The 12355-nt window shown below is 31.7% G+C and overlaps 1 protein-coding gene across 11 annotated transcripts in view; it reads right to left on the bottom strand.

Moving 5' to 3' along the window:
* MYCBP2 (MYC binding protein 2) overlaps positions 1–12355 on the bottom strand; it is a 205525-nt gene that overhangs the window by 69388 nt on the left and 123782 nt on the right. For all 11 annotated transcript variants that reach the window (XM_037528896.2, XM_054701446.1, XM_054701447.1 and 8 more), the window contains exons 46-52: positions 12094–12238; positions 8786–9001; positions 7237–7292; positions 6347–6462; positions 4159–4256; positions 2996–3112; positions 2177–2317 (exon numbers count right to left, since the gene is read on the bottom strand). In XM_037528896.2, coding sequence (XP_037384793.1) covers positions 2177–2317; positions 2996–3112; positions 4159–4256; positions 6347–6462; positions 7237–7292; positions 8786–9001; positions 12094–12238 — 889 coding nt within the window. The remainder of the gene's footprint in view (positions 1–2176; positions 2318–2995; positions 3113–4158; positions 4257–6346; positions 6463–7236; positions 7293–8785; positions 9002–12093; positions 12239–12355) is intronic.

The following is a 12355-nucleotide window of genomic DNA, read 5'->3' as shown; positions in this document are numbered from 1 at the left end:
ACCCAAGTAGTTTTTGGTCAGATTTCTCTCTGTGTCTCAAGTATTATCACAAATCTTTGTGTCTTTCTAAACTCTTTCATTTGTTTCAATTTCAACTGAAGGCTTTCTTTTCTTCTATTTTATGGAAATCATGGTATTCCCCAGCCTTCTTCCCTTCCTTCCTTATTAAAAACTTATCTATCATACTTTTCCCCTCCTCCTTTATAGAAATAACGTCTTAATGTACCCTAAGTAGAAAATAGATTCTATTTTTCTCCTCCTTTTTCAGTCTTCAGATTTCTTATCTATATCTTTAACTTCTCCCCTTCCCTTGCATCTTTCCTCTATTTTGTAATATCTCATTACTACCATACTTATAATAAAGGAACCTGAAAAACTTCAGACTTCTTAATGATACCAGATACTCTGAATTATTTACATGAAAACAGGATCTATTATTTGACATAAACACTAGAAAATATGAAAAGTCACTTTATTTTACTTTCTGTATCCAATATTCTACATCTAGATTTTTCAAGTCAGTGAAAATCTCATTCACGTTCTAGAGAAAAACCTGTCAACAGGTTATTTGTATGGATCATTCCATTTAGCTTTCTCTTTCACTTTTGTTACTACCTTTCTCTCTCTGATTTTAAAAGACTGTTTACGACAAATTGTCTCTTGCATGGTGTTAAAAACACCAATATCCCAGCATGAAACCATGAGATTTAAAACTTAGACACACAGTACTTCTTGAACTTCCTTTACCTCTGTTTATTTTCATGTTTTATCTGTGTGAATTACCCTCCTCTTTCAAAAGCATCTCCTCAAATGAATGGAAGGAGGTAATAAAGATCAACATAACTGAAAACAGTCTTATTAGTAACTTAAAATGTACAAAAGTCTAAATTTATTAGAGTTTTGAAAACTGAAAATACCACACAGAATAGAGGATTAACAGTTATAGTTATTCATTTAGAAAACAATTACCATATCTTAGAAATATTTGGTTAGAATAACAGAAAATTATTTCTCTTCCAGAGTACGTTCTTTTTTCCAGAGGAAAATGCTTTTCATTTTTAACTATAGAAATAAATCTGAGGGAAAGTTAAGAAGTTGTGGTTTGTTTAAGACTTTATATTTTAATTATAGATTTGTCATTATTTAGCTTAATCTGACTAAAAGTCAATATACTCAAAACTTTATCATATACCTATTAAGTAAAAAATACATATAGATATCTGTCCCCTCTGTGTTTTCATAAACCACAAAGAATACAAAAAGGAATGTAATCAAGAAATAAAACACAAGTTCCATAATTTTCTTCCTTATTTAACTTCTCCCCATTTGGAGGATATTAGTCCTCCAAGAAGAAAAACAAATAATACCCTAAATAGTTTGATATAATAAATAAATTTTATACATTGAAATTTAAGGAATTTGACTGTTTTAAAGACTACATTTAAAAAAAATTTTTTTTTACCAGTATTGTTTGTTAGAAGTATCATGAAGAACATATAAATTTACGTTGATGAAAAAAAAGAAAAATCATACTTTCCTACTTAAATTACAAAAAAAGAGATGTGGGTTAATATCATAGTTTATGATACAGACATCTTGTGAACACTAATTCTAAGTATTCTTTATCAAAGAGACTCAAGGAATTCTCTCAAGACACTAAATTCAACGAAAACACAATAAATCTAAAAATACATTTATTTGAACACAATAGTGCTAAAGGCTAGAAACAAAAGACTTAAATTTAGACAAAACACAGAACAAATACAAAAAGACCACATAAAAAATATATTATACATGTTTTTGAATATATAAAATACTGAATTCATAGATTTCTAGTTTAAAATCCACCCAGATAATAGTGTAAATATAAAAGTGGTTGCAGTGGTTGGGGGAAATGCAACCATTCTCATTCTCTACTTCTCTGAAAGAAATGAAGTAGGCCTTGTTTTAATTTACTGCTTCTTGCCCATGCTGGATGGTAATAAGTAATAAGGTCCTTAGCATTACCAAACTCTACTTTCATTACAAAGAAGTCCTTAAGAATTAAAGCACTTACAAAGTACTTACAGAGTATTTAGTTGTGGTTTACCTCAGAACTGAAAAGCCTTAATTAAAGAAAGTCCTGTAATGAGGACAGAATAAACCTGTAACGCCTTTAAAGCCACCTTTTACTTACGTCAACAGGGACCAGAAGGCTCTTGCCAAGATGTTGGTTAAAAGAGAGGCACCAGGCTTCTGTGTAACCATTCATATTAGGTACATACTTCTTAATTGTCTCATCATTCAGCCTCAGCCACACACCATCATCATTGTGGATCTATGGGAAATAAGCAACAGAAACAAGCCATACCCTCCTGTAACTTCTATGAGGTTAAACAGGGCAGAGGGGATACAAAGTAGGCAAATGCAGGACATAGAGATTAAGTATATAGTTCCTGTAGACCACAAGTAAGTATGAGAGAACCTTTAAGAAAAAAAAGCAACAAGGAATGTCAAATCAATGATAGTTTACAGGGTGAGATTATAAAAACATCACTTAAGAGTTAAAGCACAAAGAAATCACACTTTAAGATCACTTAAACAGTATAATGAGATGTTTTCCAAAAGAACATGTCTTCCTTTCCCTCAATTTAGATTTTAATCAGAAGTTACGTAGTTGTATTACTAGAAACATATACTGCCTAAAAGCAATAAAATAAGCACATTTAAAAACAAACATTAAAGAAATTCAAGAAAAACTATACTAGTTTTCAATGAGTATTTTTACAAGTTATGAGTACTGTATTAACTGAGTTACTTTCATGTTAAATATATAACTTTAGTGATTTTTTTTTATTGATAAAGAAAAATAAAATGTTTGAGACTCAATTCTGCAAATCAATTTTCCAAATATTTCCCAAACTGCTTAAAACATAAAACCTAGTAGCTTTATTGGGCAAATAATACAAACACTTTCTTTCTAAAATTTATTACCAACTGTTTTCTTAAAAATTACCTCATCAATAAAAGTGATAGTTCCATTGACTTTCACTATTCCGATCTGTTCACTCTGAAGGGAAGGGTGGCTTCGGATACGCAGTCCTGCACTGTCCCTGGCCACAAATTTTCGAACCTGAAAAAGGTAAAGACAGAAATAGTGAGACAAGGGAAGTCATGGAATAGAGATCCTGTAGGTAGTAAGATATAAAATTACACCGATTTGCCGACACTATAATTCTGAGGTAGTTTCCAGAATTATTTGTATCTCGTTTCCCTTGGCAAATAACAGTGGTTTATTTATAATGGAAATTTGCAAGTATTAAGAAAAATATTAGGACGTTATTAATATTTCAAAGTTCCTTTCTAAATTTTGAAAACATGATAAAGTGGAAAAAAGGGTCTTCTTTATTTTTACTTTTGGGAAGGAATGATCAAATTCTATTACCAATATTTCCTTTTTAAAAAGTAGTTTACCAGAAGTCTTATAGTTGTTCTTTAGATGTTAGGAAATTACCTTGTTACAGTATAAAACACTTTAACCTTGCAAATTTTACACACTTAATTTCAGTAGTTTTTTTTTCTTTTTTTTTTTTTTAATTTTTTTTTTTATAGAGGCATGTTTTCTTTCTTTCTTTCTTTCTTTGTTTGTTTGTTTATACATGCACTGGGTACAGTCAGAAGCGCGGGAGGGTGAGAGAATTCACCAGAGCCAGAGCGGGGAGCAGAGCAAGCAGAAGGACCGAAATACACTGCTGAGGGGAGCAGCGGGTGGCAGGAGAGGTCTGCGCGCCATGCGGGACCCTCCTCCGGTGGCCGGGAAGCAGCCGGGGATCGAACCGGCGCCGCAGAGGCCGCGGGCAGCTTCGCAACCCAGCGCTCAACCGCTGCGCCACCGGGGAGGCCCTCAGTAGGTTTTTTCTTAACTGTCAATTTTCAAACAGAAAGAACAGAAGGCCTATAAATTGCTGTAGCATAATACAAAGAAGCCAAAAAGTATAGGCCCTCCAATTTAGAAATGATCAGAATTACCACTAACTACCCTTCAAATTTATTTGGAGATATTTAGAAATCAAATACTGAAATCAAGTAAATGGTAGGTATTTAACGGTCTCCTTGAAGCATCAATGAAAAAAATTAACAGATCTCTGACAGATTCACATTCTGACTTCTTAACCTAACCTTATTTGGTTGAGGTTCTGTCTTTGGTTTGACCAGCTGAGTTCCTGGTGGTATCATCCCTTTTGGAGGGTCTTTTACTTTTACTTCTAGGCCAGCATCTGAAAGTAAAGAAAGGGGACTGTAACATTTGAGAATAGAAGGGAGGGAAGACCATTAACCTAATCATATAAACATTCACAGGCTATTTTCCCCCCCACAGACTATTTTTAATAATTAAAACAAATAGCTTAATTCTGTCTTTTTAAGATGATTCCTATCTAATATGCAAAAAGGAGAAATGCTTTTAAAATGGTGCTGAGATTTCAAATGGGAGTTTCAGGAGTTCAAGATAAAAAGATGAGGTTAGCATTCTTCAATTGGAAAATACGATTGAGAACAAAAATCTAAATAATAAAAAAGAAACCCTTGTAATTAAACATAATCTCACAACATCAAATAATCTTGTATTATCTACAGTAATTTTTTTTATGACTAAGAGGCAGTACAACACGATGGTTAAAAGCTAGGGTTCTTATGTTAGTTATCTTGTTTGTTCCTACATTTGCTGCTAATTGTTTGACTCAATGAATGTCAACATTTTTATCTATAAAATGGGAAGGAGAATAGGACCTATCTCATTGAGCTGTTGTGGGAGTGAAATGATTTAGTATGTGTAAGGTAGGCACAAAACAGTCAAATTATATTAAATGCTAAATAAATGTTGGCCGTTTATTATCATTGTAATGTTACGTGACCTTGCCTATGGTTAAGCAAGGTCCTATTCTACAGACAGGTTTGGTCACCTTGGTAGAAATCTGAGTTATGAAGGTAGGAAAGAAAATGGATAATTTTAAGTAATACAACTGTTTTTCTTCGGTCCTTCCAAAACACAAAGTGGATTTTTCTTTTCTACTGTGTATGTTTCCTCCACCCCACTATTAATGAAGATGAAGCCATCCTTGACTACTTCAATTTCTGAATTGCTGCTGTAATTTGAACCTTGTTTTTTTATACATAAATGTTTATTAATAAGTCTCTCTAATTTTAAATATGTTTGAAAGCTATCATAATGAAAAGGTTTTTTTAATTTATTTTCTTTTAATGTTATAGACAGGTAATCTGAACCTCTTTTATGTTGTCCCCTATACTCTACTTTATAGAACTTTGTTCTCTTGTTTTATTTTACAATCACTGGTAAACTGGTAACACTTGACAGGAGTAGTATTACCTAGAACAATGTTTTGCTAAGAACCATTAGAGTCTGCTGAACAAAAAGGCTTTATGTGTACATTGAAATGAAGGTGTGTACAACAATGGTTGGGGATTTCTTTGGATGGTATAGATGAATTTGATATTCTGATTCTACTTAGTTGCATCTAGGTAGAGTAACTCCTTACCTTCTTTACAAAAACAAACTACTTAAAGTTTCCCAAAGGATATTTTGGTGGAATAATTTGTATTACTTTATCAGTAGACTATCTCCCTCCCAGATCTAAGGGTCTCATAATAAGGATTAAACAAAATTAGGCAAAGATAATTAACTTCAGACTTCTTAGAATCCCTAATATGTGAATATAAATTAAATGGATGTCTAGGTGAGGCTGGAAACACTAGGTTGTCTAAATCTATCTGATCACAGGGACCCTTTTCTTTGAGCAGCATCAGGAAAGATGTTACAAGGAAGTCATGCTGATAAACACCATTATCTTTCTCATTCTACAGCTGTCCAATTATATGGATAATTTAAAAATAAAGAAAAACATGACTAAAGAAAGAACAGTTTGTTTTTCTAAGTTAGTGGGAAAAAAGTTCATTTATTCAACAGAATTTTTAAGCAATCATTAGTTCCCAAGCCCTGAGTTAGATTGGAAGACACAAGAATGAATGAAATGGTTTCTGCTTACATCTAGGAATGGAAGATAGGTATACTACAAGTGGGGAGAGACCAGATATGTATAGGGTTGTAGAGTAACATGAAGGAGGACATACCTGACCAGTCATATTAGGGAGTGGAGGGAAGGAGTCACCAGGGCTATTTTAAGACTTTATGAATGCACAAATTAAATACTCAGTATAAAGGAAAAAATAAAGACCCAGACAAGTTATGAAAACTCTTCATGTTTATAATATAAACTACGACAAAAAAGATGACTTTGATTCTAGTTTTTTATACTAAATAACTCATAACTTAAAAAATATAATCACATACCTATTTCAATGCCATCAATAGTAACATGAATAGTGTAGAGTCCAATAGCTCCTGGAGTCCAATTTGCACAGTAAGTTCCATCATTATTGACACGAATAAGCATATTCTCACTGGGTCTGAAAAGAAATAAGATGGATATTGAAAATCTTCTTTTGGTTAAATTGATGACATTATAAGATACTTCAGCAAACATGAACTTCTGACTGCATTATGACAAAAAAAAATCCTACTGTCCTGTCATAGCATGTTTTCCTACTCTCTAAAACACCTAAATTTCGTTATTTCCTCACCTCAAAAAAATGGGCAGAAGAGCTAAATAGACTGAAATGTATGCAAAGCAATTTTCATGCAAATTCTAGAAAGTTGTCTGTCAAAATAGCCAACTTTTGAGATATCTTCATCTAAGTATAGGGAAGTAGCATTTTGTCTCTGGCTTAACTTTAGTTACAAAATTTGTACTATTGTAGAACCATGATTTTTGTAAAATAAAAATGAACTAGATAAATGAATATGAACTACATAAATTTGTAGGATATTGAACCAGAACAAACTGGCCATTTGCCACCAAATAGGATAATGGAGAAAAGGAAAAATTGAAAAAATAATTAGCAAAAATAGAACACGAAAAAAGAAACTAAACTTAATCATAGTAATTTATCATTATTTTAGATACTAGTTATTCTATTTTTTATGTATCTTAGTACTCAGCAGTACTACAGCTGAATATAAAAACATTTTACCTACAAATCTGCACATTATAAAATTTGTGGCAAACCACTATCGGAAATTTTAAAGTGCTATAAAATGTTAAATTATGAAAAATAAAAATTGGATTTTTAGTTGCAGTGATGACACATATTTTCACTGTGCTTTGAAAAAATGATCCTTACCTCTTAGGAGTTGGTGATGCGAAACGCAGTTCTTCAAATGAATAATTTTCATAAACCTTTACAAAAGAGACCAGAAAGAATCACCAAATCATTAGAAACATCCTTAATTGGTATTGTGATAAAATACTCAATAAATGGTACTGAGAAAGGCTATCCATAAAGGAGAAAAAAGTTAATTATCTACATCAATTGTTTACCAAAATAAATTCTAGATATGTTAAAGACCCAAACATAGCAAATAAAACATCAAAGAATTTATAAGAAAAAAAGGAAGATAGCATCTTTTGAGTACACTAAAATTTAAAATTCCCCCAAAATAATACACTTTATAAAAAGGGAAAAGGTAAGTCTTCTGGTAGAAGGGGATTTAAAATTCATATAAACCAGTCTAGATAGCATCCACATATGCAAAGAACAAATCAATACAAAAGAGCTACAACACAAAAGAAAAGTGAATAAAGACATTTACTAAAGAAGAAATCTGAAGGGCCAATAAACATTTTGGAAATTACTCAACTAGACTGGGAAGCAAGAAATGCAAATGAAAACAAGCAAAAAATCATATTACAGTCATCAAATTGTTTTGGAAAGAAACCAGTACTGAGGAGAACACTAAGTACCTAGTATTTAATACAATGCTGGTAAGAGAGTTTAAGTTTGGACAACATTTAATATAGTAAAAGATATGTATGCCTCTATAATCCAGCAATTTCCTCTTTATCTTCTTAGAACTAATGTACAAAAGATGATCTATACAAGGATGTGTATTTCAGCACAGTTTATATTGTGAAAAAAATTAGAAACAACCCAAATGTTCATTAATAGAATAATGAACAAATTATGGACTAGTAATACAATGGAATATTTTAAAGCAATTGAATGAATTGCAGCTAAACAAGGTAAGCAAAATACGGGCAAAAGAATATGTGCAATACGACCCCATTTTTAGAAACTTCTGAAAAACATACAAAACCATTTTACATATAGTTTATGTACAAATTTGTATACAATAAAGTATAAAAAGGTGTCTGGAGGATGAAAACCACTACATTCAGGATAGTGGTTACCTCTAGTGTTGGGGTGGGAACGGTTCAGGGAAGAGCTTCATAGGGTTCAATTCATAGGGTTAGAATTGCATCTGAAACAATCTGTTTCTTTACAAAAATATCTAAAAACAATAAGATGAATCTGAAACATGAGAGAACTCCAAAACCTAAGAGAGCATAAGTATGTCCTGAATCCCTGAAGGTCCTAAGAGTAATGGTAAATTGAAAACAAGACAAGGACTTACAGAAACTGAAATATAGTTTAAAACCATCCCAATTTCTTTCTGAGTGAATTTGATTTATAGTTGGTAATTCCCTCTACACATCTACCAAAAGCAAATGAAAATCCTCTTCGGGGAAAATGACATCATCCTAAAAATTATGTTTCAAGTTTTACATTGATCAACAACAGCTCTGTGATCTATAATTTTGTGTCTGAATTTTAATCATTGAAATGCTAAATGCATAGTGAAAAATAAATTTTTTTGTAGATAATAAAATACCTTCATCATTGTTATAGCAATGTATCTAGCCTCTTTCACTATCATTGGTTCATATGAAACATCCAGCTTTGGTGATGCCAGTCCACCAAAAGTCATGTCAGTATTAGAAGATACAGCTGGTACTGCAGGACTGCCAGGAATCCTTTGAGATTTTTTTACTTGCTCTTGTTGTAAAGATGTTTTTTTCTGAGAAACAGGAACAGCTTTCACTTCCACCTAATCAAAGTATTACAAAAAACAAGTACTATTATTATATAATTGTTCATGACTCATTAAAGTAAGCAATTTATAACTATGGACTCACAATTCTATACATTTTATGTTACCACTGATCCACCCTGGGCACTTTAACCTTATTTAATAGTGCCAGAATGACTTCACAATGGCTTCAAATATGGAAATGAACACAGTTTAAAAGAGGCCTTGTTTTTGGAATAAAATAATTGGTTATCAAAACATAAGAATAAATACCATCATTCATACACAAAAGGATAGTAGAATGAATCTACAATGAATTCTTTGAGAAACTATTGTTAGGCTACTTTATCAGGGAATTCAAACATACATACTATTCCAGTATCTTCCATATATTTAAAGGATTAATCTCAATTTTAGTTGTCCTGTTCCCTGAAAAGAAAATGTAGTCCACTGACACTTCACTCACCAACATAAACTATTTAAGTAATTTAAACTTTCCAACTCAATTTCTTCAACAATATATAGGGAATAGCTGTTATCTCCTTTACTATGGAGACACAAATTTGTTATGGTATGTTAAGATATTGAAAATACAGACTGTCTTACAAAGAATACTCAGAAATACCATCCAAGAATTGTAACAAAATATTATATTAATGTATGATTGACTGTGCACTGGCAAAAAAAACTTGATCCTGAAGCAATCATAAAGCAATCATAAAGTTATAAACAACTTAAATAGCACTTTAACTTTTTAATCAGGAATCATCATTCTGAGGTTCTTTCAAAGTTTCTTCTATTCTTTGCAAACACTACTTTTGTTTTGACAAGAAAAGGTAATTCAGAAACACAATCTTCACAAAAATAGAAAAGGCAGCATAAATGAAAGTGACAATTACTTAACTAAGTGAGGGACATCCCAGAACTGGGGAATACCCTTAATGTTTATTGTTTTTATTAACCCATTTCATAGAATTTATAGTTTGAGATTAAAGCCATCTGCACAAAATTTAATGAGTTTCATTAAATGACTGCAATCTTTAGTGGGGGTTATGAGAGATCAGCTTTTGGACTGACAAAATGACCTGGAAATATTAAAAACCCACCTAATATATAAAGCACAAGTTTATACTCTTGTTTCTCCTAAGATTATATAAATCGTTCCCCTTTTAAAACACAGAAGTTTAAAAAATGTATTGGAAACTTCTTCAGCTCATAGTCGCCAACAATAAAAGCCAAACTTTAAAAGTAATAATAAAAACACAAAAATGAAAAAAAAAATGTTTTCAAATTTAAGGCATCAGATTTTAATAGTATTTTAAATACTTTATTAATTTAATTTTTTCTTTAACAACTATATTTACCCTAAGTATTAGAGTGTATTTGCCTATGTATTATGAATCTTGAAGTAAATCACTGAAGAACTGGAAGATGTAATAAGATGAAAACCATTCCAATTTCTTTCATAAACTCCTTCTTTTATTAAAAAAAGGAAAAAGATTTAGATGAGCTGAAAGGGGAAAAAAGCATATAAACTCCTTCTATAAAAAAGAATTTTTTTTTGGGGCCTCCCTGGTGGCGCAGCGGTTGAGCGCTGGGTTGCGAAGCTGCCGGCGACCTCTGCGGCGCCGGTTCGATCCCCGGCTGCTCCCCGGCCACCAGAGGAGGGTCCCACATGGCGCGCAGACCTCTCCTGCCGCCCGCTGCTCCCCTCAGCAGTGTACTTTGGTTCTTCTGCCTGCTCTGCTCCCTGCTCTGGCTCTGGTGAATTCTCTCACCCTCCCGCGCTTCTGACTGTACCCAGTGCATGTATAAACAAAGAAACAAACAAATAAAAAAAAAAAAAATGCCTCTATTAAAAAAAAAATATATTAAAAAAAAAAAAAAGAAATAAATTCATTAAAAAAAATAAATAAAATAAAAAAGAATTTTTGTTATTCTTTCATTTCCTAGGTAAAGATTCTCTTTCCACTACATAAGATTTACGTGGAATAATCATATTGTAAGTAAAATAAAGGTGTCAGTAACACTGCTTTAAAAAGAATTTAGATCTCACTGAAATATTAGCTGTAAATCAACTTTTATGTTTCAAATAATTGCTTATTATGCAAACAAGTTCTTTAATAATTTTTGGTAACTATAAAATGTTCCCAAAACTTGATGTGCTATCATCCATCAGGATGAAAATAAAAGATTAAATTATTTTCAGCACAAACAATAATGTGATATAAAAAACTTAAACATCAATAGATATGTAAATCACTTCCTAGTTTCAAAATAAGAAATAAGTCTGACATGGATTTTGAGCATACTGAATAGGTTTATGGCAAAGCTTGATATTGCTACCAGGAATATATTTTTCTCTTTTTTATTTTTTCTTGTAATTTGTAATTTTGCTTTGCGAGTATTATTTGCATACCATAGAGTAATTCATAGTAGGTATGCAATTAATTTGATGGGGTATGATTTTCCTTAATAAATGTAAGATCAAAGAGAACTTTTAAAACAATTTACATAAGTGCAGCATGTAAGCTCTAAAATGTAATTATTTTTTAATATGCCAAGGAAGAAGTACCCAAAGAACTCTACATTTATCACTATTTTTAGCACATGCCTATTTCCATTTTCATTCTTTCACAATCCAAATACATGTTATTTCTAATTTAATAAACAGCAATATTATATTTTAAATGTTATTTCAATTATACCCAAATGCAGGGTTTATAGGAGTCTTTTAAAAATATATATACAAAATTTAAAATTCCTTCATGGATTTATTTAATCACCATGTACAGAAAGCCTTTCTCTGTGCACACAGCACACTTTGTATGGACAGTTTCTTTCTTTCCACTGAATCATCATAGTATTAGCAAAATGTGAAAAAGGAAACAAAAACATGTAACTTAGAAAATTGAGGAATAATATAGATAAATTATTTGAACAATTTTCAGCTTCCTCTATTACATATATGTAAAGACAGTGGTACAGCAATCAGACACCTAAATACCTGCCCACATCTAAAATTTTAAAAGTTACAACAGTCCATGTGCATAGATGCAATTCTAATATAATCCAATATAATCCTATATATTAAATTCCAATAGAATCACCTTCATATTGGGAACATGTACCACATCCCCATACTGGTCTTTTGTTTGAACTGTTATAGTAGTAGGCCATCCACAACGAATATCATCCTTATTCAGGATCAAAGACGTTTTCTGAGGATCAGCATAGGAGTCTGGCTGAAGCCATCTAATAGTAACGAAACAATCAAAAAACTGAACATGCATCAGTATCTTCAATGATTAACATGAATTAAGTGAAATGAATACAATATTTGCAAATACTTATTATCACAAAATACTAAAA

The sequence above is a fragment of the Talpa occidentalis genome, unplaced genomic scaffold, assembly GCF_014898055.3.
Source record: "Talpa occidentalis isolate TD23 unplaced genomic scaffold, MPIMG_talOcc4v2.1 talOcc4.5, whole genome shotgun sequence".
In the NCBI taxonomy this organism is placed as follows: Eukaryota; Metazoa; Chordata; class Mammalia; order Eulipotyphla; family Talpidae; genus Talpa; species Talpa occidentalis.
This window is presented reverse-complemented; position numbering and strand designations above follow the sequence as displayed.